Source organism: Helianthus annuus, chromosome 3, assembly GCF_002127325.2.
Source record: "Helianthus annuus cultivar XRQ/B chromosome 3, HanXRQr2.0-SUNRISE, whole genome shotgun sequence".
Taxonomy (NCBI): domain Eukaryota; kingdom Viridiplantae; phylum Streptophyta; class Magnoliopsida; order Asterales; family Asteraceae; genus Helianthus; species Helianthus annuus.
Window position 1 is genome coordinate 120,787,914 of NC_035435.2, and position 27,128 is coordinate 120,815,041.

Genomic DNA, 27,128 nt, shown 5'->3' on the forward strand with positions numbered 1-27,128 from the left:
TCCACAAAGTGAAGCGTTTCGTAGACTTGTAAGTCTTCGAGAGGAACGTGAAGTCCTTCATCAGCTAGACACTTCTTCAAGTTGGATACGTGAAAGACAGGGTGGACATTGTTGAGTTCTTCCGGCAGGTCCAGTTTATACGCAACCTTGCCAATCCTTTCGAGGATTTTGAAAGGACCAACGTAGCGAGGTGCGAGTTTCCCCTTCTTGCCAAATCGAACTACACCCTTCCAAGGGGATACCTTGAGAAGCACGAGGTCACCTGTCTCGAATTCCAAAGGCTTGCGATGTTTGTCAGCGTAACTCTTTTGTCGGCTCCTGGCTTTCAATAAGTTGTCTCGAACCTGTAAAATCTTGTCTGTCGTCTCTTGTATAAGCTCGGGACCGGAGATTTGAGCTTCACCAATCTCGTGCCAACAAATAGGCGAACGACACTTGCGACCATACAATGCTTCGAAAGGTGCCATTTGAATACTCGCGTGATAACTGTTATTGTACGAGAATTCGACCAAAGGCAAGTGTGTATCCCAGTTGCCACCAAAATCTATTACGCATGAACGAAGCATATCCTCTAAGGTTTGGATAGTGCGCTCGGTTTGACCGCCTGTCTGAGGATGGAAGGCAGTGCTAAGGTTAAGTTCAGTACCCATAGCAGATTGAAAGGTTTGCCAAAGGCGAGACGTAAAACGAGCATTACGATCGGAAATGATGTCGATGGGAATACCATGACGACAGATTATCTCCTTGGTATAGACTCTAGCCAATTTCTCGACTTTGAAATCTTCACGAATGGGGAGGAAGTGAGCTGACTTGGTCAATCGATCAACGATCACCCAAATACTGTCATATCCGGTAGAAGTGCGTGGAAGCTTGGTGATGAAATCCATGGCAATGCTCTCCCATTTCCAAATAGGAATTCTTGGTTGTTCGAGTAAGCCAGAGGGACGTTGATGTTCAGCTTTCACCTTTGAACACGTGAGACATTTCGAGACAAAAGTGGCTATATCCTTCTTCATTTCTGGCCACCAATAGGATGTACGCATATCATGATACATCTTGTCGGCACCAGGGTGAATAGAATATTTCGTGTGATGTGCCTCCTTCATCAGGAACTTTCGAAGATTATCACGATTAGGAATCCAGACAGGATTGAGATAGTATAAAATACCATCGGATTTGGACACGAGGCTTCCTTCCGCACCACATTGCATCTCGTTGTAGAGGTTACCCTCATTAACAGATGTGTATTGAGCGTTGCGTATGCGGTTCTGAAGATCGTGGACGAGCTGGAAACAACGGATGCTTTGGACATGAGTTTTACGACTAAGAGCATCGGCTACTACGTTCGCTTTACCTGGATGGTATTTGATTTCGCAGTCGTAGTCATTTAGTAGTTCCACCCAACGACGTTGACGCATGTTCAGTTCTTTTTGGTCAAAGATATGTTGAAGGCTCTTATGGTCGGTGAAGACTACACACTTAGTACCATATAGGTAGTGTCGCCAAATCTTCAACGCAAAAACAACTGCGCCAAGTTCAAGGTCGTGAGTAGTTTAGTTTTTCTCATGTATTTTGAGTTGTCTTGACGCATACGCGATGACCTTGTCCCCTTGCATAAGCACGCAACCAAGACCAAGTCGGGAAGCATCGCAATATACGACGAAATCGTTGTTTCCATCAAGAAGGGTGAGGATAGGAGCATTGCATAGTATGTCCTTGAGCGTTTGAAAAGACTTCTCTTGTTCGGGACCCCAAACAAAAGGTTTCTCTTTTTGAGTCAAGGAGGTCAACGGGACGGCGATTTTCGAGAAGTTGGAGATAAAACGACGATAATAACCAGCAAGACCAAGAAACAAACGAATTTCGGACGGAGATTTAGGTGCGATCCAATTCTTTACAGCTTCGATTTTAGTAGGATCAACGTGAATACCAAGCTCGTTGACAGTATGACCGAGGAATTGAACCTCTTTTAACCAAAATTCACACTTGGAGAATTTGGCGTATAGATGTTCAGTACGAAGAAGTTCTAGGATAAGACGCAAGTGTCGTTTATGCTCTTCTTGCGTCTTAGAATAGATAAGGATATCGTCGATGAAAATGATCACGAAACGGTCCAAGTATGCTTTACACACGCGGTTCATCAAATCCATGAAAACAGCAGGTGCGTTGGTCAAGCCAATGGGCATGACCACGAACTCGTAATGACCATAACGTGTACAGAAGGCGGTTTTAGGTACATCTACTTCGAGAACTCAAAGTTGGTGATATCCAGAACGAAGATCGATCTTTGAAAAGCAGGTCGCGCCTTGCAATTGGTCGAAGAGGTCATCGATGCGAGGAAGGGGATATCGGTTTTTGACAGTGAGCTTGTTGAGCTCACGATAGTCAATACACCTACGGAAAGACCCATCTTTCTTTTTGACAAACAGAACGGGAGCGCCCCAAGGAGAAGTACTAGGGCGTATAAAGCCTTTATCAAGAAGCTCTTGAAGTTGACTCGAGAGCTCTTGCATCTCAGAGGGTGCTAAACGGTAAGGAGACTTAGCGACAGGCGTAGCGCCAGGCACTAAATCGATGCGAAAATCAACAGAACGAGCAGGAGGCGGACCAGGAAGATCGTCAGGAAATACGTCGGGAAAATCGCGTACGACAGGGACGTCACTTATGCTTGGGCTTTTGTCCTTCTTTTCCACAATGTGGGCGAGAAAGGCGAAAGTACCCTTGCGTAAGCATTTGTTCGCTTGGATACACGACATAAGCTTGAGACCTTGAGAAGGTTTCTCGCCATACACGTGTAGAGAATCACCGTTTGGAAGGGGGAGGCGGATGAACTTTTCAGAACAAACAACTTCAGCATGAACTCGCCTAAGCCAGTCCATACCTACTATGACGTCGAAACTACCCATTTGCATGGGTATGAGGTTAATCGAGAACGTATGATCATTGAGAATCAAAGAACAATTGGAAAGAACGGAATCGACAGTGACAGTTTTACCATCGCCAACTTCGACAGCGAAAGATTTTGGCAACTTAGAGCGTTTACACATAAGCAAGGATTCGAATTCTAATGACACAAAACTCTTATCGGCGCCAGTATCAAATAGACAAGAAGCATAAACATGGTTCACAAGGAACGTACCAGTAATGACGTCGTTCGCATTTTGAGCCTGAGCAGCAGTGATGACAAAAGCTCGACCCCTCGCAGGCTGTTGGGCCTGTTGCTGCTGTTGGTGAGGTTGTGGTTGTTGCTGTCGCGGCTGGTGTCATTGAGGGCAGACGTTGGCCATATGGTTGGTATCACCACATGTGAAGCATGCTCGCACAGGAGCGACTTGATTTGGAGCTAAAAGGGCTTGGTTCTGATTAGCCTGTGGTGAGACGCGGCAGTATGGAGAAGTATGCCCAAGTCGGCCACACTTGACGCACTTTCGACACTGAGCATTTGGAGGGTGATGGTACTGGCATTGACCACACTTAGGTTGCGTTCCAACATAATTTCTGCGTGGAGTTTCCTCGTTGGCAATAGCAGGCATGGCTTGTAGGGGTTGTGGGTTTGGCGGAGTGACAACCGCGCAATTTTGGCTTGAAGCCTTCCGCTTCTTGCCTCGGTTTTTTTTAGATGATTCAGCAGTGGGTTCAACGGTAGCTTGATGGGCGGTTTTTAATGGGGTTTTCGAGGTGTTTTTACACATGACATGGTTACTGTTCAAACGGGCAGCTAAACGATAGGTTTCCTCGATAGAGGTTGGGCTAGCATCTTCCATGAGGTTCATGAATGAATCAGGGCAACAGTGGATGTATTTGTTGATGGCTTTTTCAGAAGTATCAACTTGGCTAGGACACAGGATGCTAAGTTGTTTGAAAGGAAGGGTTAAACCATCATTGTCGTCCCCCACTTGCTTTAGGTACCAAAACTCACTCTCTAACTTCCTTATCTCATGCGGTGGGCTAAACTCCTCTTTCATGATTCTTTTCAATTCGGTCCATGGCAACGCGTGAGCGTCATCCTCACCCCTTATACCTCGTTCAGAGGTCCACCAATCAAGAGCCCTTGATCGGAATACCCCTGTGGCATTTTGGGTGCGAAGGTCGTCAGGACAACCACTTTGATGAAAGGTGATTTCCATGGCATCAAACCATGAGAGTAGTACGGTAGCACCATCTTTTCCAGTAAATTCCAATGGTTTGCAAGCCATGAATTGTTTGAAGAGGAAAGGTGTCTTTGGTTTATCCACTTTGGAGTCCACTGAACCATGAGGGGAATTGGTGTCGGTTTGAATGCGGCTAACAATGTCGGGTATAACTCGAGCCATTTGGTCAGCCATTTGTTCAGCAATGAGCCCAACTAGCTCTTGTTTGGATATGGATTTGCTGTTGGAACCTTTCTTTGACTTAGTCTTCCTTGATGAGCTTGGAGATGCCATCTAGAAGTTCGAAAGAAAAGGAAGGATGAGACTTGATCATAAAGTTTAAAACAAGGTTTTAACATGTAAAAGCATGTATGAGTTCATGTATCATGTAAAGTTCACATAGAGCATAAGTTTCAAACATGTAGTCAACAAGTATAACACGTATGATTGCGTATAAAGAGTATAAATTTAGTTTGTTCACGAGGATTATTATTGTGTTTGATTGCGATGACGTGCGAAAAGAGTTTAAAAGTTGAAATGAACGAACGTTCAAGTATAAAATCACATATAAATTGAGATACATAAAAGAGAGGCTCAATAAAACATTGGATTGTTTCGGGTAGAGAAACGTCGACTATTCCAAAGTGGGTCAAAAGTCCTTTCGAATTAGAGAAAACGTGCTTTGGCCTATAGGTAAGATACTCTCATCGAGAAGCGATTAACGGTATCTTACCCTTCCGGTTACTACACATCTCTAAATGATTGAAACATTCGGGACTTTGGCGAGAATAAAATCGAGGAATGGGACTTAATCGACGAGATGCGGGTTTCACCCCTAACTTGACGATTTCGTACCCTAAATGTGGTTGGTACTCGTCGGTCGAAATAAAATTTTGACACTTTGACGAGGGTCCACTAGAGTTGAAAAGGAAATTACCATTAAGTTGTGGATGTCACTCCTAGCTTAATGGTGAAATTTCGTGCAAAAATAGATTAAAGGTAGAATGAGAGTCGTTTACCAAATTGTGGGTTTCACGCCTATTTTGGTAAATTCGTCTCATTGATGTTACAAGAATATAAAATAGCATAAGTGTATTCGTGTTAGCCTTAGGAAAGGCACATAATTTTAATAAAAAGTATAGCTAGGAAGCATGCATGCATTGTAGAGTACAAAAGTTTTAAACAACAAATAAGAGGCAAAATTTCTAGAACTATAGATTAGGGCAAAAGCATGGCAATTTTCCTAATTCCCTATAGTTATGGCTCTGATACCAATCTGTCACACCCCAACCAATGGCGGAAACATCGGGATGAGACGAAGTGTGAAGATTGCTAGAGACATCATAACGCTATTTGTGACAATATTTAATAAACCGATTTCATTTCATAAAGTAAATTGTCAACATTACAAGAAATTCAAATACAACAAGTTCAAAGAAGTACATAACAACATAAGCAAAATTCGTACAACATATTAAACCTAAACGTCTATATGTGTATCTAGGCATCAATGCTACTTCTTTTCATAGCATCGTCATCATCAACCTGTAACATGTTTAAAATACAATTCAATGCAAAAGCAAAGGCGAGTATACAAGTTTGATACGTACATAACAAAAAAATAAGTTTTAAACAATTCCTCATAGCAAGCATGCGATTCAAGATAAACAATAAATTTGGCATGTGTCTAACATATCAAACCAATAATGAAACGGAAGATGCTCATGACATAACCACAAGTTTACGGGCGGGTCGTTAATCCTATAGCGCTACATATGTCACGGTTAGGCTTGTACGAAGTTAATGATAAGTTTAACACATAAGTATCACCCAAGTTTAAAGTATCAAGCAATCACGTATACAAGCACGTTATAGGAATGTTTGTGTGTTTAAGCAAAATGTTCATGTGTAAGTTTTTAATAAGTAACATGTTACACCCCAAAAGTGGTAAAAGTAAAAAAGGGGATTACGAGTATACTCACGGTTTTGCAAGTCTTGAACTTGAGAATCCGATAGTAAGTTGGTTGTTGGATTAGCTAGTTGGAGCACCTTGTCCTTCTACACAAAGGAACAAAGTGTATGAGTTTGGGGAATCGGAAGATTAAGGATTCGAAACTAAAGTGACATGAAAATATTATATCAAAATAATCATCTCCACACATAACACTTGTATGACACTTGGTAACCCCAAGGGTTATAATGTTTTCATGAGTTGAACACCCATAAGAATCATAACAAGGTTTAGGTCCTTAGATGATGTCCTACTACTTTGACAAATGAACATAAATTCAACATCAAAGGTTCGAATGTACATAGATATTATTTAGGTTGTATAGTATATATTATTAAGTCCAAATGTTCAAGTATTTCAAGTATGAGGTAGAAGATTGCATCTTCATTTAGGTACCTCAAGATGTGTCATAGAAATCATGTAGGAGGTAGGAAGAACAAGCTTCCATTTAGGCACCTCGTATATGTTCACCACTACACTTGTTATAACAACAAACAAGGAGGGTCATGAACTAAGATTAGTACAATAATGTAAACAATCTAAGCTATGAGAAATCATCAAATCATGTGGGGATTTTATGTTGGAAAAACTCAAGTTGTTCCATAATCACTCCTACATCAAGTTGAAGCTTGAACATGACTTGTGGGTTTAAAACCCTAATCAAAACAGAATTTATTTGAGGTTTAACCTCTGATGTTGTATGTCTCAGCCCCGTTTTTAAGCTTAACTAACCATAGAAGTGGTTATAAGCATAAGCACGTGGGTTTGAGTGAGTTTGACTCATGTTTAAACAAAGATTAATGAAAACAAACTTGAACAGTGGACTTTGAAGCCTTTTTGCCGGAGTTCCAGTGACTTGTTTGCTGTGAAACACCCTTAGAATCGAAGCCAAGGTCAAGCCAAGTGTTCTGGAAAAAGAATGAGCGAAAACGGTTGAGAAACGAAGAAGTTTTGGCAGCTTGTTTATGACGATTTGAGAGTGATTTAGAGTAATTTAATTATGTTTGCAAAGTGAAATGAACTTGGAGAAGGGCTTGTATTTATAGGGAAGAGTTAGGGTGGCTTGTAGGTGAGTAATTAATGCCTAAACCAAGTTTAAAAGTCAAAAAAATAAGAAAAACCACCCAAAAATCGCGTCTGATGGAATATTTGCGCGCTGGGCTTCCTGGGCGGGCTTGCTGAGGGAGTGTTTAACAATTAAACAGGGCCGGATTTGTTTGAAAAGAAGTCGCAGCTCAGTGGTTGGTGCATTTGTGTTTGGGGTGGCTGACCTGGGTTCGAGTCCTGGCATCAGCAACCTTTTTGTTTTATTTTTTTTTACTTAAAACCCTATATTCCCATTTATTACATAATTTACCCCTGCACTTTAACTAACCATGTTATGTTATTTAAAGTAGAACTAACTAACTAACTAACTTGGTTATCCATTCTTTTAATCATTTAGTTTATTTAAATAATTTGATTAAGTAATTTAACTAGGTTATTTTTAAACCTTAAAATCTAACGGAACTAACTGGATTAAAATAAACTTTTAATTAGAAAAATTAACTAAATAACCACATTTTATAAACTTTAAATTAGGATAAGGAGTATCTAATGGTTAATATATTTCACGAGACTTCCAATCTCATTATCAATTATTCTAACGAACATCAAGTGTCGGTAACTAACAATTAAGGACCCTTGAATAATATTTCGTTCAAAAGGTGTACGAGTTTCACGTATTTCCAAGATTGGAACAAAGTTTCTAAGAATTATGAATATGCAACAAATGTTTCATGAAATTAAAGGTATGAGCATGTAATAAGTATATTTAACACGAAATTAAAGAAATACGAGTTTTATTTATGAATCAATCTCCGATTTACAATGATCACAACGAAAGAACGATTACAAGAGCACAAGACTTCTAAAAATAGAAATACGAGCAAGACTAGCTATAAATGGAAAGTACAAATAAGCAGGGCGTTACATGGATAAAATCCAGATCTTGAACCAATACATCGACAAGAAGGACTAGAAGGTTAGAACAAGCTCCGATTCTATCGGTTTTGAGTGCATTGAGTGTAAAAGAGTTGTAAGAAAGTTAGAAACCATCTTTCAATCCTTTTTCACCATGAATATGTTCAGATCTATGCAAGATCTTTGTTTATTTGTGTGGAAATCGTTCAGATCTAAGTTGTTCTTGGTGGATTGAAGCCAAAACATGATGTTCATAAGAACACCATGATGACATCATCCTAGAACACCTCAAATCTAGTGATTTCACGGTTAAAGGTTAAAATTTAAAAGACAGAAAGGTGTAGGAGTACGTGTAGATTAAGAAAGTACAAGATTTAGATGGAAAACTTACAAGAATCGGGAGAAATCTGAAGAAAAGTGGGAAAGAAGCGCTGGTCGGACGGGAGGTGCAGAAATGGTAAGTTTGTGATGTTGACAGGGGTATTTATAGGGTTTCCATAAATGGAAAGGGGGAGGAGAGGTTGATCGAGTGGCTACCCTGGTCGGGTGGCAGCCCGATCGAGTGGCACTTCGGTCGGATGGCAGCCCGATCGGGTGGCAGCTCGATCGGCTGGCCACTCGATTGGAGGCACGGCGCGATGAGTTTAGCGATTTCGATTCACGTGTTGGGCGTTGCGATGCGATAGAGTTTCCTATTCAAATTACTTTTAATCCCAACTACTATATCAACATACAATCATCCTTAATTGACTTGCGTTTAGCGTCTGCGATTCGATTGCGATTGAGTTTCGATTGCGTTTCGATTAATCACCACAACATAACATAAATAAACATGCACAAGTAACACATAAAAGGCATACACACGTATAACAACATCCAGAACGCGTAAATCGAGTTGCGAGTGCGATTGCGATAAGCGATAAGCGATAAAATATGCAATAAATATCGAATAAACCTCGATCATTAATAAATACTCCACATAATACAACTAACGTAATTCATAAAATAGACTAACTACGAGTCAAAGAAGTCAAAACAGGAATTAAGCAAGGAGTGACAGGTCGCAATTAGCAACCTTGTCTCCCTTTGACTTCAATCTTGACTTTGACTTTCGAAACACGGGGTGTTACAATCTAACACTAAAAATGTAAGCAAGATTATTCTCGCTCGCGGTGGGGTTAATCGGCCGTTAATCGAAGTCAACCATCGCCACAAATATCATCAAACAGATCCACCATCACCATCAATACAACTCGTACATTAAACAACTACAACTCCACCACCACCACTACCAACACATCCAACTCCACCATCTCTACCAACACAATCAGGACACCAAAATATTTGATCACCACCACCAACACAATCGTCTAATCAATAAATCTCATAAATCAAAGCAAACAAAAAACGAAATCACGAACACCAATCGACTCAGATCCGAAAAGATCATCATCGTCGAACCCGCTCACTGGCGCTACGGTTGCAACCGAAGTTGCCATACCATGTAGCAAGCCAACATCATTGTCTGGTAGGCGAAAGGCCGAAACCTCACAAGAATGCCAGCCGCCATCGCCTAAAACGTCGGCTAAGGTTTTATGTTGAAACTCGCCATACCAAGACTGCCAGAATCCGCCGGTGGTGGCCCTCTGGTAACCACCCCTCGTTCTTCTTAAAAATGGGTAAGGTGTAAAGCCGGAAGACACACATCTCAAGGGAGGATGACGACCCACATAGGTCAATCGAAACAAACCAAGACCAAAACCACCGTTCAAATGTATTGCTCTATCAATAGAGTATAACTGAAGATCATTTTATCTGTATACAGTCTCTGTGTCACGGATCCTAAAATTTTCAATAATGGCGGTAACCGGTGGTGTCGTTGTGACCGCGACGGTGGATTGACGGTGGTGAACCTACCGTCATCGCCCCTCCCGTTCACGCTCGGCCACTCTCACACATGGCTTCGTGATATACCCTAACTACGTGATGAATCAATCGACATAAAAATGGAGAGATGCAGACGAAAAGAGCTTACATGAATTCTCATCGGAACACCGATTCAACTCTCTGAATGTTGCGGTTGTTCAAGATCAACTTCAAGTTTCCCATTCCGTCTCTAGATCGTCCGATGAGAGACATCGGTACCCTCACCGGAACCCTAGAATCCACAGTGGTCACGGTCGTCGTCAACTACTATCGTTGTTTGCTGCGTCAAAACCACCAGACCATCACCACCGGTTGAACCTAAGATTGGCCTCCTCTGCAATCTCCTCCCAGAACCAGCCTTCATCAACTCTTTCACTCGAGGGGTCGATTAGGGCACCTGGCTTTTGACGGGTCAATTTAGGTTAGGAAAAGTGGAGCAGGAAGCAAGTGTTGAGTATCTGGTGGCTTCATGCAGGACACGCAGAGCCGTTTCAGGAGGTGGAGCTTTAGGGAGATAACACGTAGCAAACCCTCAAGAAGCCCAACACCGCCCTTAGCAACCACTAAAGCCTAGACACGTTCTTAAATCACTGTTCATTCCCTTTGTCTATTATCATATTAAGATTGTCATGTTAAAATGCTTTTAAACACAACTATCACAATACGAAACTACATTTACAAGTATCAATTTGTTATAAACATTTTTATGTAAAGCTTATACATCATGAAGTATACTTATCAACAAAGTCATAGTAGGCCATGACAAGCCATTCCGATATTAAATACATGGGTATGATAGAAGGTTAGTTTAAGTTACGCAAAGTCCCATTAGATCATGACAAGTCATTTTGCTGATAAATATATGTGTATGACCAATTGTACACCCTGGGGCCTTAACTGACCTTGCCATGTGTTAGTAAATTAGTTTAAATTATACAAAGCTACATTATAGATAAACTACATTATTATTTCAAATCTTATAGATAGATTGCGTTACCTTTATATGTGCGCACACAGAAGAATATGCACACATAGGATTACTACCTACCTAGAACGAACAATGCCATTCATTACCATCGGTGCTAATCTATATTTCCACCATAGATAAACTACATTTTACCAAATCGTGCAAATTAAGACAAAAAACTAAAAAAATTACATGTACATATATATGCACTAGATTTTGCTTTTACATTGTATAATATATGTTCACGGGACTAAGTTTCAGTTGTGATGCGTTCGTTACTATCATTCATCAAGTTGCACTTTGTTGTCAAATGTTTTGATCTACCAATATAATTCATTATTTTTAAATAAGCATAATATGATGTGGTGGTAAGGTGACTCGGTGACTCCTCATTATCCAGGATACGGAGAGTTTAAATCGTGTAAAGTCAGGTATAAAAGTATTTTAGGAGTATGTTACTTTAGTTATTCTTAGTTTACATCAAACTTTGTATTCATGTTGATTTTTCAATAAATCACAAATGAAGGATTGTGCGTGTCTATTATATATATTTAGAATGAAAAAAATAGTAAAAAATCAGTAATTATCTATGGATCATATATTAATGGAGGTTAATTGTTTTCTCCACCATCCATCTCTTTCCGAATATAATCGATCCCCTTATATTGTGTTTGTTAATGTTAGGGGAAACCCTATTGTCTGTCTATTCTATTGTATTGGAGATAATCAAACCAAATAAATAAAAATAAAAAAAGATGATGGGACTGTTCAAACAGAAGCCGTTGACGCCGGTAGAGCTGGTCCACCATATCCGTGACCTTCTCACCTTCACCTGTCCCAATCCCGACATTACTGAAGCCAAGCGCCAGGACAAGGTACCTAACCTTTCCCATTATGTATTATTTGCATATGCATAAATCCTGTCTGTTTTCATACCAAGACTTAGACCCAGACACACACATAGGATTATTAGGAACGAAGGTGCTGCTATTTTTTACATGTTCCCGCCAGAAATTTCAAATTAACAGATTTCAACATAAACCATGTTTCGAGTGGGGATCGGGAGGGAAAAGCCAAACCCAACTTATCGGCCGGGCAGGGCGAGGGATGAGTTTCGGGCAAAACTGTTAATTTTATTAGGCAAATTGGATTTAATCCCAACTGAGTTTATTCCCAATCTGGTTGTTTTTTGCCGATAATAATCCCAATCTGGCAAAAAAAAAGCGTATAGTTATTTTTAACGGTAGGCCATTATACAAAGAAATTGAAAAAGGTTGGACCATTGTCGGGAATAAACTCAGTTGGGATTTAAATAATCCAATCTGGCTGTTTTTGGCGAATAATAATCTCAACTGAGTTTATTCTCGACATGGTCCAACCTTTTCCATTTTGTTTGTATAATGGTCCGCCGTTAAAAATAACTTAACGGAGTTTTAGGACTTTTGATTAGAACAAGAATATGAGTCGATCGATGTAAAATTTACCTCGAAACGATGCTCCTAATGACTTGATTTTTGTTAATTGGAAGTTTAAACATCCGAATTGAAGCACAATTTTCGTCGTTTGGAGAACTATTTCGAGGTAAATTTTACATCAATCAACTCATATCCTTGTTCTGATCAAAAGCCCTAAAACATCAGTTTTTTATTCAGAAAAAAAAAAACTTAACTCCGTTAAGTTATTTTAACGGCGGGCCATTACACAAACAAAATGAAAAAAGTAATATTTTGAGGTTGATATATGGGGTTAATGCAATATTGGAATGAAGATTAATGATATAAGTAATATTTTGACACATCATCATCATCAGTAAATCCCACCAATAGCAATGCTAAGGTAGGGTCTGAGGAGGGTAAGATGTAGACAGCCTTACCTCTACCCCGTAGGAATAGAGAGACTGCTTCCAGTGAGACCCCCCCCCCCGGCTCGATAATATTTTGACACACTTAATGATTCAGGTCCGCGAATTGACAAGACTTATTCATGAAGTGAAGATAGTACTTTATGGCGACGATATGTCAGAACCACATGAAGATGCTTGCGCGAAGTTAACACAAGAGTTTTTCAAGGAAGATATATTACGCCTTCTAATCACCCACCTTCCTCATTTGGATCCCGGGGTATATTAGCAACTAACAATTCATTTACTAATGCTAACTTTTAATATTTTTGATAGTGTTAATAACAATGCGTTTGGTATCCTGAAGTCCCGTCAAGATATCACTCATGTGCTTGCAAATCTACAAAGGCAACGCGTTCATGGCCATTACGTTGCTGCTGAATATTTCGAACAAAATACAGATATTCTTGACTTGTTGATACCCGGGTAAATTTTGGATCCGTTCACTATAAACGGGTCGATCCAGGTTAAGTTTATCTCTAACGGGTCAAAACGTTGTATATTCAGGTATGATGACCCGGAAACCGCCATATCGTTTGGTGCAATCTTGAGAGACTGTATTCGTCATCAAGTAGTTGCAAAATATATTTTGGAGTCTGATCACATGAAAACGTTCTTCAGCTATCAACATGATCCGAACTTTGACATATCATCGGATGCAGCAGCAATATTTAAGGTTATGTATTATGCGTGCATATTATGTTCATGTTGATATCATCGTATAAATTGCTGATCTTTTTATTCCATTCGTATTCCAGGAGCTGTTAACGAGGCATAAATCAACTGTTGCTGAATATCTTAACAATAATTATGATTGGGCAAGTGTTGTTATGTATATAATAGTCTCGGTAGACCATAGTTGTCGATAGCGAATAGTGACAAATAGCGACAAGGCACCTATAAGCTACGTAGCGAATAGCGACAAATAGCGACGGCTATTTTATAAATAGCGATTACACTAGAAAAAGAATTTTGAAAATTTTTATATGTATATTACATCAAAATATCCTTGTATATATGCTATTTTACATGTATATTTAACAGAAACCTATAAATCCAGCTATTTTATAGCTATATCTAATTGATATTAACATCAAAAAAAAAAAATACCTAATCGTCGCTAAGTTCGCTATTGATCGCTAAGACCCATATAGCGACACTTGGTCGCATGGCTACATAGCGCGCTATAGCGGTTGCTATAGCCGCTATTAACAACTATGCTGTAGACTATAGTGTTGACTTTACTTGACTAAACGGGTCGTTTGCAGTTTTTCGTGGAGTATAACAAATTGCTGGAATCTTCTAACTACATTACCAGACGGAATGCTATTAAGGTCTACTTACTGTTCATACTGTAATTTTATATAAAATTCCAATATCTCATGATTTATTTTATTTTATTTTATTTTATTTTTTTGTATAAATTTTAGCTGTTGGGAGCGATGTTACTGGATCGCTCAAATACGGCTGTTATGACGCGGTATGTGAGCTCATTGGAAAACATGAGGATCCTAATGAATCTTCTTCGCGATTCAAACAAGTGCATACAGTTGGAAGCTTTTCATGTCTTTAAGGTGGATATAATAATAATAAATATATATATATATATATATATATATATATATATATATATATATATTAACACCTGTAGCGTTGGTTATAGTGACCGTCTAATGGGATTTCACTAACTGCTCTAAACAGCTTTTCCCTGCGAATCAAAACAAGCCGCAGGATATTGTGAACGTGCTAGTTGCAAACAGAAGCAAGCTCCTTCGGTTCTTTAGTGAATTCACTTTTGACAAAGGTAACAAAACATGTACATATTTTTTACTTCGTTTATCTTTAAGGGGATGTTTGGGTACGTGTTTTGAAAGTTTAGAAAAATAAATAAATGTACAAAAATCTTTAGTGAACAATAAAAACAAATGAACAATGAACAAACGTAAATGAACGAACGAGACTTCTGTAGGTGTTCGTTCATTTAACTACTCAAACGAAATTTCTTGTTCATGTCCGTTCATTTATTAAAACGTACGAATGTAAACGAACTTCTCACCAAACGATTCACGAACTGTTCGCTGAACGTTCGGTTCATTTACAGCCCTATGAAACAAACATGATCTACTAATCAAAACAGTAAAAACTGATCATGAAAGTATAATCTTGTGCAGTTGATGAGCAGTTTGAAGCAGATAAAGCTCAAGTGATGAATGAAATCGAGAACCTTGTGCCCAAATGTGAAACATGTGAGAGTCCCAAGGAATGTGACGGACTGAACTGTTAACCGTATTAACAGAAAGATGTCACACTAACGTTTAGCCGTCTCGGGTCATGTAAAGGTAGAAAAAGTTTTACTATGTATATATTTATTTTTTTTATTTTTGATGACAAGAACAAGTTGGATGTCATTTTTGTTTCTGATTCTGCAATTGAATCAGGTATGTTCTTTGGATCAAGATTCTGTTTTTGCTTTCAAGATGGTAAAATTTTAAAAACAAACATGTATATATATTATATAAGAAAACAAAAAGAAAAAAAAAAAAATACAACCCATATATTGAATACAAATGAGAACAAAGAATATAACTCCTACCTAAAAAATAATCAACCTCAACAAAAACATATAAACATGATCTACCAACTATAGATCAGAAAACGTCTATGCCGCCTGGCTGTGACCGTTGCCATAACCGTTGGATCCATAAGCACCGTTAGGTTCCTGTTGCTTCTCTTCCTTCTTTCTCTTTAAAACGATGAACCATGTAAAAGCTTCCAAAAGGGCTGCGATAGCTGCCAAAGATATAAGCACACCGATGTATGCATGCTTCCATTTCTTCTCGGGGTCCAAGATATCGAGTCCTTTGAAGACGTTAGTGATTCCAAGGGAGATTGTGGCGTAGCCTATACTCGCGTGGTAGATGTTCCAGTATATCCTGTATTTGTTATCGGGCTTCGGCCTCAAAAGCAATGCAAATACCTAAAACACGAAGACAATCACATGATTTACTTGATCAAATCGGTTAACAACTCAAAACAGATTAAAACCAATCCCGTCATGTTATGACCCGTTACCCAACCAACCCAACAAGATACAGAACAAAGGGAGGTGGTGTGTTGTACCTGTAAGGTTCCGAAGGCAAAAAGGGTAATTCCGATGTTGCGATGAGTCGTGTACTTGATACCCTCGGAGTCACTCCCGAGCTTGAGTCCGGTTCCCCATCCGGCAACACCGACACCATAGGCCGTGGCTTGGATAGCAACATGGATGTAAAACCAAGCAGGATGAGCCACTTTAAACACCCTCAAGTATCTTGCAACCATAGCTCCCATCGGCATCAATATCCCCCAACTAACCGCGTTCAATACTCCATGAGTCTGTCAAATTTTTTTTTAAAAAAAAAAAATCACTAACTATAATCAAGATCACAACCCATATGGAAAAAAGTAACAAACAACTTAACCAGTAAAATATCACTCATAACAAACTATTAAAGTTTCGGGGTGAGGTAAGGTCAAACCTTACCTGACACCCCTACAAAACTTTTTTTTTTTTCGTATAGTAATCCAGATAACATAAAATATAAACAAACTTACATTTCTCCGATGAAGCAGTGATCCACCAACTCCGCCACCCGCACCAGTCTGACCCGAAACAAAATCTACCGTCCCAACCGAATTCCTATTCTCCGAACCCAACGGATGAGCACCCGGAGCTCCATTCGAAACCGGACCCATCTGCCAAACCTGATTAAAACTGGTCCCCCCACTAGGCAAAACCAAAGTAGCATAAATCACCACATCACCATTAACTATCTCCGCCCTAATAACCGGCACATCAAAGCTCAACGAGCTCGGTTGCAAGGCGGTACCATATCCGCTAACCGCAGAAGTATAAGGCTGAACCGACCCGTTTGAGTGAACTAAAGCAACAAGAGCTTGAGCCCCAACCATACCATTTCCATTAACGTTCAAAGCCCATGCTACCCAGTTTGACGTCGAAACACCGGTATGGCGGTAAGCAAGATCAACTGTTCCATTGGTGGAATGATAGTTCCAGTGGAGATGAGAGTTTTGAACCGGTAAACTGACACATGTGGCGTATATTGCGTTGTTTGTGAAGGTGTATGATCGGCAGTCTTGAGCTGAAGATATGATTATGTTTGATATTAATATGCAAAAAAGAAGGTGTAAGATTTTACCCATTTGGAAGATCTTGATGGGTTTTGAAGATTGTTGATTGAAAGTGATCAAGTTTGAGTTTTTGGAGGATTAGAGGTTGAGGGGGTTATATAAAGCAATCATGGAGTTGACTGGTTCTTTATTATTGGTAGCCGTCTTAAGTGGAAGGAAGATGTTGTGGTTCTTGTTTTTAACTGTTGATCTAACGCGTTAAACTCTATTATTTGTTTGTTAATACATCTTGTTATATTTAATTACATGCTGTATGTTTCAAAAGATTTCTGATCTTTTATTATATAAATCAGCTTTTAAGAAGATATAAAGTATCACAATTTTATATGTAGCAAGTACTAACAAATATTGCGTTACTCAAGGACTTGTAAGCTAACAGGGTGTGATAAAAAAACGTTTCCTGCATGATGTTGAGGATTTTTAGGTTATTAGTTGATCTTTTTTACGAAGGTCATTAGCTGATGAAATGTGTGGATTTGTAGCGTGTGTTGAACCAGTAAAAGGTCTGAACCAATAAGTGTTGAATCAGTAAGAGGTATGAACCATTAAGAGCTTGTATAATTTTTAACCGTTCAGAGGCAAATGTCTGACCAATTCAAATTAGAGGTCTTAATCATTCAGACTCTGTAAATCTTAACTATTCAGAGGCAAATGTCTGAACCATTCAGACATCTGCTCGTGAAACAAACAGTCTGAACCATTAAGTGCTGAACCAGTAAGAGGTCTGAACAATTAAGAGTCTCATTAAGAGGTAAACAAACAGCCTCTTAGTCATTCTAAAAAACGTTCTTAAAATAAAACATACTTGTTATAAATTTACATCGAGATAGATGGTAAACAGCCACTGCCGCTAAAAAGAACATGACTGTTTATCGGTATGTAAATTATTTTAGTGTTTAGAAAATATTTTATTGTACAGTTTGTGAAATAATCTAGAGACGCTATGAATAATCTAGACATTTTTGTGATATAATATTTGGATAAATGAAAAAGTACAAGTGTTTCCATTCACATTTGTTAGAGTCAATGACCCAACTACTCCATTTGATGCAACCACCTGCCCCATAGTTTATTGTTTACCGAACCTGCGTATTATTGAATCAAAACGACACGTATGTGTCCCTTTAAGCCATTTATATGTTTTAACTTGAAACGTAACTTGATAATTATTTTTATTTTCTAATTTTTTTTTACTAAAAACAATATAGGAACTTTAAGTAACTTGATAATTATTTTTATTTTCTAAAAGTTTATTACTAAAAACAATATGGGAACTTTAAAGAACGTGAGTTTTATATAGTGATGATGATGATGATAAAAAAAATACAGAATAAACGTGAGTTTTATATAGTGATGATAATAAAAATACAGAATAAATCATTTGAAAATAGATGTGATTTAGTTATGATGCTTTTGAAAAGGTTGAATTAGACAAAATATCTAGAGGTCAATTCTAAAAATTTAAATAAGAAAATGATTTGACTTGAATAAATATTTTTGACCGGGTTCTGTATTATTATGGAAGACATTGTTTATTAATAAACCAATTTAAAAACAATAATTTGTAGACCAAGTAGCATTTTTCTTGGAAGCCGTCTTGCACAAGACACGTCACGTTTGATGAATTTTGACTCTAAAATGATATTTCTGATTAAAAGTATTAATTTGTTAGGTTATTTAGTTGTTCAACTAAATATGGCAGCCTCGGGTTCAGATGAGAGTATTTTCACTAATCGTTAGGTCATTAAAAGTTAAAATTCCTTAAATTTGAATATAGTTCTGGAGCCATATCGGAGAAGAAGATGATTTGAGGATGAAACAGGGTTTATGTTGGAGGGTTTTTAACATTTTGAAAACTGTTTTTGAGAATTTTGAATTCGAGACGGTAGTGGTAGAAGCTCGATTTAGGGATGAAACAACGTTTATATAGAGAGAAAAAGTGAATGCGGACGTGACAGTAGTTACAAATATCTGATGGCTAACATATGTCCACGTCAAAACCTCTCTTGTGATAATGGATGACAGTTGTTTGGAAACCTCTGTTGGCCAACGACAAAGGTTGGGAACAGTGTAAGTCAAACAGTCGTTAGCATAAACAGAAGTTATGAGAACAGATGATACCTTTCAGCAGTGTTTGAATTTTTAGATAACATTTGTCCATGTCAGAATCTCTCTTGTGATAATGGGTGACAGTTGTTTGGAAACCTCTGTTGGCCAACAACAGAGGTTAGGAACAACGTAAGTCAACAGTCGTTAGCATAAACAAAAGTTATGATTGTTGTGACAGTTAAGATGATCACAATGGAAGAAGATAAAACAGAAATGGAAATATATGCAGTAGAATAACAAACTTTTTTCCTATAAGAATGAGAAGAATGATTTCATCATCATGTTTTAACCTAAGCACTTCTCATAATGGATGACAAATTGTTTGGAAACCTCTGTTGGGCAACAACAGAGGTTGGAAACAGTAGTAAATCAACAGTCATTAGGATAAACAGAAGTCATGACAACAGACGATACCTTTCAGCAGTGGATGAACTTTTAGCCAAACAGAGGTTTCAAAAACAGTTGTTTTCAGTAGTGGTAACTCAACAGTCGTTAGGATAAACAGTTGTTTCATAGATGTCAACAACATGCTTATACAAAGATTGTAATTACAAATGTTCACCTAGTGAGCAACATGTAATAGCCTAACAAACTCCCAACATCTGCTATTAGCCTAACCACTGTTACTATGAAAACCTCTGTTGAGTAGCATAATTTGAATATCATATGTTATTCGTTAACATCTCTTGGCCCATAGCAGACCTTTGCATCTTCAGACATTCTTCATCAGCAGATGCTCTCTTTTGCCAGACTTTAGCTACAACAGACCTTTTACAACAGCAAATGTTGACTCTTTGAAATTTGGATGAGCAAATTCTTCAAAAAAACTATTATTGATAATCAAATATTCTAGATTATAAACCTCTGTTGACTTACCAAGCATCTGTTCAGACACAACTCAACATCAACATAATCTAAATCAAACTCAGACACAATTACACATCTACATCAATATCGGTCTGCAATCCTCAGATGATATTCAAAACTATATAATAATACTTATGCTTACTAAAATAAGTAAAACTAAAATGCGACAACAAAAATTAATAGGATTAAAACTTATTCATTTATTGAGCAGTGGTAAATCAACAATCATTAGGATAAACAGTTGTTTCATAAGAATGAGAAGAATGATGTCAACAGCATGCTTATACAAAGATTGCAATTACAATAATGTTTGGCAACGAGCTTTTAGAAGCTTTTAGGAGTTTCAAGCTTCAAGCTTTTAAGAAAAAGCTCCAAGCCCAATAAAAGCCTTGTTTGTTTGAAATAGGCTTAAGGCTTTTAGATTAGTTGAAAAGCTCTTTTTAAAACGCTGGTTATAGTAGCGTTTAAAAAACCTACAAGCTTTTAGGGTTTAAATTACTTAAATAACCTACAATACTCATCACCTACAAGGTCGATCGATCGCGACTAAAAGTCAGCAAAGGTATGCATGTTCTTATTTAACTAGTTTTTACTGTTAGGATATTCATGTAATCAAGTTATGCTAGTCGATTGTTTGAGTGAATTGATGAAGTTTAGCTTCTTCTGTGGCCAGGTTGATTCACTTTGTCCTAATAAAGTGATATTATAAATTTAAAGTGGAACTTTTTATTTCAAACTTTAGTTAAAGTGGTTTTAGAGGTAAAAAAGCTGATGCATTTGATTTTACTTTTTGTATAAAGATGGTTTTGAGTAGAGGTGTCAGTGGTGTTGTGTTGGCGGTTTGAATTGATGAACTTGAGCACGACTAGTGTAACCCATTTATGTTAACGGATCGAACGGGCTGACAGGCTGTAATAGATGGGTCTTAAACAAAATGACATGTACAATATATATATATATATATATATAGGGAGAAGATCATGCGAGAACCACCTCTTATTGTGAGAACCGCGAGAACCAATGTGAACACACCAAAAATGTCTAAAAATCACACAAAAAAATTTTTTTTGAATAAAAAAAAAATTTTTTTTTGAATAAAAAAAAAATTTTTTTGGCTTCTAAAAGTAGCGATTTTAACATAAAAAATATAGAAAAATTCAAAAAAAAAATTTAGATTTTTTTTTGATTTTTTTAGATTTTTTTTAGATTTTTTTTAGGTTTTTTGGGGGTTTAGTTTTTAGCATTTTAGCTTGGGGGGGGGGGGGGGGGGGGGTTAGGTTTTTGGGGGGTGGGGGAGGGGGGTTTAGGTTTTGGGGGGGGGGGGGGTGGGGTTAGGTCTTTTTTTTGGGGGGGGGGGGTGGGGGGGGTTTAGGTTTTTTTTTTTTTTTTTTTGGGGAGGGGGGTGGGGGTTAGGTTTTTTTAGCTATTTTAGGTTGTGTTCACATTGATTCTCAAGGTTCTCACAATAAAGGTGGTTCTCGCATGAGCCCCTCCCTATATATATATATATATATATATATTTCTATTTTATGATTTTAGTTTAAATGGCTTGACATGTCTAATCAGTTGGCTTATTAGACTAAACGGGTCGGCCTGTTTCATTTTTATAGTTTAAACAGGTCAGCCTGTTTTACTAAACGAGTCAGCTTGCTTCATTAAACTGTTTAAACGGGTTTGCCTGGTTGATCAACTGGTTTAAACAGGTCAGCCTGTTTAATCAATCGGTTTAAAAAAGGTTAGCATGTTTAATTAAACGGTTCAAAAAGGTCAGCTTGGTTGATTGAATGGTTTAAAAGGGTCAGTCTGGTTGATTGAACTGTTTATATGGGTCAGCCTGTTTCATTAAATGGTTTAAATGGGTCAGCCTGTTTCATCAAATGGTTTTAACGGGTCGACCTGTTTCATCAAACGGTTTAAACAGGTCAGCCTGTTTCATCAAATGGTTAAATGGGTCGGCCTGTTTCATCAAATGCTTTTAGCAGTGACACTTGGATCAATACCGGCGACTCTTTAGTGGCGCTGATCAGCCCTATTAACAGGGATACTTGTCGCCGCTATTGCCACGTTTTCATGTAGTGTATGACAGGCTACACTCACAAATTACAGCTTTGGCCTCGTATATGCACTTACAGACTACAACTTTACGATTGAATAAGAATCTTGATAAATTATTACAAAAGTGAACATGCTTGCTGAAAGATGGAATATTAAAGATACATGAAAGAAATAAACATATAATTAATAGAAAACTTACATGAAAAGTGAACATGCTTGCTGAAAGATGGCTCATAAAGCAAGCCACTGATGGATGGCTTAGGACCTTCTGTTGAGGTGCCCAGCTAGCCACATTTTGGTATCGGTATTTTTAGGATCGGTACCGGTTCGGTACAGTACTGGTAAAATACTGAATTTTACCTTCAAATACCGCTACCGTACCGATACCCTACCGATACCGTACCGACATATTTCGGTATCGGTATCGGTACCCAGTTTTTGCGAAATACGGGATCGGGATTTTCGGGATCGGGACGGTATCGGGACGGGATCGAGATTTGCTCATCCCTAGTATTACACTACTGTTTGCACTTCCAGTATTCTTAGCTACATTCTCAGCTGCTCAAGAATATATTAATAAAACATTAATTGCATATTTAATTAGCATTTCATGATCTAAGACGTAAATGTTCATTAAACACAATGTAGGGTGACATTCATCTCAATTTCAAGACAAGATACCATCAATCTCAATTTCAAAGAGAGCCTCCGAATAATATGCAAGAAGCCTTCAACCGTTCACATTCATCTTTACGAAGTCATATTGAGAGGTCATTTGAAAATGACCATGTTTTATTCATTTGAGAAATAACTTTTATATATATATATATATATATATGTGTGTGTGTGTGTGTGTGTGTGTGTGTGTGTGTGATTACGTTTAGTATTATGTTTTTTAATTTATCCCCATTTTGGTCATTTTATACATTTTATTAAAAGCTCCAGCTACTCTGCCAAAAACCTTAATATCTAAAAAGTTACAGCTACCAGCTAACAGCTTCCAGCTACAAGCTATCAGCTTCCAGCTACCAGCCACCAGCTTCTAACTACCAGCCACCAGCTAGTTTTGCCAAACATACCCCTAGTTAGCAACATCTAATCTAATAGACTAACAAACTCCCAACATCTGCTATTAGCCTAACCACTGTTACTATAAAAACCTTTGTTGAGCAGCATATTTTGAATATCATATGTTGTTCTTTAACATCCGTTCACCCATAGCAGACCTTTGCTTCTTGAATCTTTCTTCATCAGTAGATGTTCTCTTTTACCAGACTTTAGCTACAACAGACCTTTTACAACTCCAAATATTGAGTCTTTGTAATTTGGAGGAGCAAATTCTTCAAAAAAAACTGTAATTAATGATCAAATTTTATACATTGTTTTGTCTTGCACTCATCTGTTCACCCTTAAACCAACCTTTAAACCGATTAAACCTCTGTTGACTTACCAAACATCTGTTCACACACAATTCAACATCAACATAATTTAGATCAAACTCAAATACTAAATAAGTAAAAGTAAAATGCGACAACAAAGATTAATAAGAATAAAATTCTTTCATTTATTCATGACATTAAAAGATCAACAATTACATAATATACTGAACAACGAAACTTTCAAATCTAACAATAACAACAAGAATTAAGAAAATTTAGCTTCAACTCCATCGATTGCTGAACCTCTCGATGTATATCTTTCTGCATCGCCATGAACTCCACGTCTCTATCACCGCACTCTATATTACTGACAACACAAAGCTCACAAACGAAAGTTGAAGGCATCTGCATTAGATTTCTAGAAACCTGCTCCCTCGTAAACAGGCCAACGTGCAGTCCATCAAAACATCTCTTCAGCTCTTGAAGAGTAGCCCTATCCTCATACACCTGTTCCTCAATTTGCCTGATAAAGCGCTGCTTTAAATCATCAGACTATACAGAAGTGTATGACGCCATTTTAACTTATATATTACTCAAGTGATGTGAAAGAATGATATCTTCGTAGCAAAACGTGATGAAAAACAGGTGAAGTGGCAATCAGTTTATATAGTGAAATATCTAACAACCCAAGAGGTCAGATTTAAACTCATTATACATTTATTTAATAATCTAATCAAACAAAACTTGTAGATTTAATATAACATATAAATTTATATTTCAAAACAACAACCTTTTAACGCAAAAACCTTTTCAAACCCCAGCTTTTATGGGAAAACTATAAAATTAAATATCAAGAAACCCAAGGGACAAATTTTAAAACTTCAAAGAAAAAAACAGGTTATCATAATTACAATTAACCTCTTAATTTACCATATAGACGCGTTTTAAACACTATAACAGACCGATAATTAGTTTGATTCAAAACATCAACAAATTGTCTTACAAATCACTGTCTGTCAAAAACAAATCAAAATCAGCAAATCCAACAAAAATCTAGATGGCAAACAGATGCTTCTACCACTGATCAGACACCAGTAAGGTTAAAACACAATTCTCGATGTGGTTACTCAAAAAAAAAGATCAGATGAAGAACTAAGCAGAAAAGTTGGCATAATTAATGACACTAGTTACAACAAAACCTGGAACAACATAGCATTGCTTGATGAAGTCCTCCACTCTTCGCCATCAGATTTCCAGAAGAATGCAGAAGAGTTTCTGACACAACTACTAAAACAGGATCAGAAAATTTGCGACATGATAACTGATCTGAAAAACAAAAGAGAGAATGAAATCACATGGAGAAAGGCCAGAGTCTACGAAATCCTAGCAAGTGTTAACTCTAGTGTGTAATAGTTTATGCATATTTCAGTAAATTTTTATCTTTCCATGTATGTTAATTTAATTTAATACTATCAATATGCATATTAACATATTCTAAAATGTGACTGTTAATAAAAACTATCAACATTACCAACACTTGCTTCTTCATAATCAAATTAAATTGGTATAACTACAGTTAATAAAAATAAGCCACAAACCTAAAATGCAACTCTCCCATCAAAGAAGGTAGCATATATAACTTTTCACGATGTTGCAACAATCTATACTTTCTATAAAAGAAGAAAATCTGAGTGACATAAGAAAAGCTGAATTTTGATTAAACAATATTGGAACAATGCAACTCTCCCATCAAAGAAGGTATCACATGCAACTTTTCACGATGTTGCAATAATGATATTGCAACATCGATGTTGAAACGTTGATGTGTGATGGGAAGCTTCATTGGAACAACGATGTTGGAACAATGATATTGGAACGATAATGTGTAAAAATAATCAGCAAATGTTCGAACAAAGAACTGTAATCGGAGATTAACCGGCTGATTCATAAGAGCTATGGATTTGAGAGAGAGGGAGACAGACATGCTCGCGAATATGAGTGAGAGGGATGAATTGAAATATGAATGTGGAGCCAGATTATAATATCTTATTTATATGGTTCGAATAGATGGTTTGAATTTTGAATTTGGTCAGAGGTTTGCTTTTCTTATGAAGAGCAGACGTTTAAAGAAAGTCTGAAGAGCAAAGGTTTTAATTTTGAATGAAGTGTAGACTTTGACTTTTAAATGAAGGGCAGAGGATTGAATTTAAAATGCATTTTAAATTAAGCTTTATGATAAAATAATGACATAAGAAAAGCATTGTTGGACAGCCTCTCTGGCTGCCACATCAGTTTTTCTTATGTTATTGAGATTTCTCCTTTTATAGAAAGTATAGATTATAATCATAGGTATCAAGTGTTAATCGGAGCCCAAATTCACCCACCCCACATAAAGTCATAAACAGCTAAACTGGTATTTTTAATATAGCTTATTAAGTTGTTATTGTTATTATTATTATAGGAGTAGGATCAAATAAAAACCACATATACAAACTGTAAGAACCATTTAAAAAGTGTCATGTGTCATTCAACCAATTATAGAGAAATTGTAACATAATAACCTAAATAATATCAATTATATTGAATTCCCTGTAATTATGCTAACAAGCAACTTATTCTCTATTTGGATCTTCCTTTTATTTTCAGTGTGTTGATATAATTCTTCATAAAGAAAAGTGTTAATATCATTTACATATGTGTTAAAATCAAGAGTAAACTGCAATTTTACCCCCTGGGGTTTAAGCCAATTGGCACTTTGACCCCCTCCATGGAAATAATTGCAATCCCCCCCCCAACGTTGATGTTCTGTCACAATTTTACCCCCTGCCGTCAGTTAACAGTTGTTTGACTGTTATAGGTAAGGGTATTTTGGTAATCTTACCCCATATTTATTATTATTATTATTATTATTATTTATTAAATCAAATCATCATCATCATCCCTAAATAAACTCACAGATCCTCATTTGCATAGATCAAAAGCTTATCATTTGTGGCATCACGATCACCTTCTTTGACTTTCGCAGCGTCACTCTCATGATGTTCTTGAAGACTTCTTTCACAGTTATCCTCAGAATTACTATCCAAGTCAAAGTCAACATCTTCCTCACCGGTTTGATCTTTTAGTTCATGGGTACTTTTAGATTCCCCAACAAGATAACAGTCACAGCTTGTTTTATTTTCTTCAAGACATGAACTCACGCGACCAGAATTCAAGATCCATATTCCATATTCAATTTTCCCCAAAATTCAAGATCCATACACCAGAATTCCAGAACATCATCTTTATCTTACAAGAACATAATCTCAAAACCACCACCAACATCATCATCTGTTTCATATCAGAATCGCCGGCTCCATCTGTGTTAGATTTGAATCGCCCTATCACCAAACCCTAATGGAAGTTGAAGTAATGCTCCGGCTACCGGACTCCACCGCTCACCAGAAACTCTCTGACATCCTTCAAATTAGCTTTAAAACAGAGTAAATTAGACCCAATGTCAAGTCGTATTGTAAGTTACTTCACATATTATCTAGGGCACGCATGTTTAACGAAACCAGAGCATAATTGAGGGTTTTAGTTGGGTTTCTGGAGGAAGATGATCAATTGGGGTTGTTTGTTTGGGGCGAAT

At 37.5% G+C, this 27,128-nt stretch overlaps 2 protein-coding genes across 2 annotated transcripts; one reads left to right on the top strand and one right to left on the bottom strand.

Annotated features, from left to right (window-relative positions):
- The first annotated feature begins 11,627 nt into the window (after positions 1-11,627).
- Positions 11,628-15,352, top strand: LOC110929630 (putative MO25-like protein At5g47540). Its single transcript, XM_022172787.2, has 9 exons — positions 11,628-11,871; positions 12,955-13,116; positions 13,204-13,322; positions 13,404-13,572; positions 13,655-13,714; positions 14,165-14,230; positions 14,327-14,470; positions 14,598-14,700; positions 15,068-15,352. Exons 1-9 carry the CDS (start codon positions 11,752-11,754, stop codon positions 15,178-15,180), a joined length of 1,056 nt encoding a protein of 351 aa, XP_022028479.1. The 5' UTR covers positions 11,628-11,751; the 3' UTR covers positions 15,181-15,352.
- A 30-nt stretch (positions 15,353-15,382) lies between these two features.
- Positions 15,383-17,199, bottom strand: LOC110929629 (cytochrome b561 and DOMON domain-containing protein At5g35735). The gene is made up of 3 exons (XM_022172786.2): positions 16,491-17,199; positions 16,017-16,271; positions 15,383-15,873 (listed from the first exon to the last, which is right to left on the bottom strand). Exons 1-3 carry the CDS (start codon positions 17,097-17,099, stop codon positions 15,556-15,558), a joined length of 1,182 nt encoding a protein of 393 aa, XP_022028478.1. The 5' UTR covers positions 17,100-17,199; the 3' UTR covers positions 15,383-15,555.
- Positions 17,200-27,128: the final 9,929 nt, after the last annotated feature.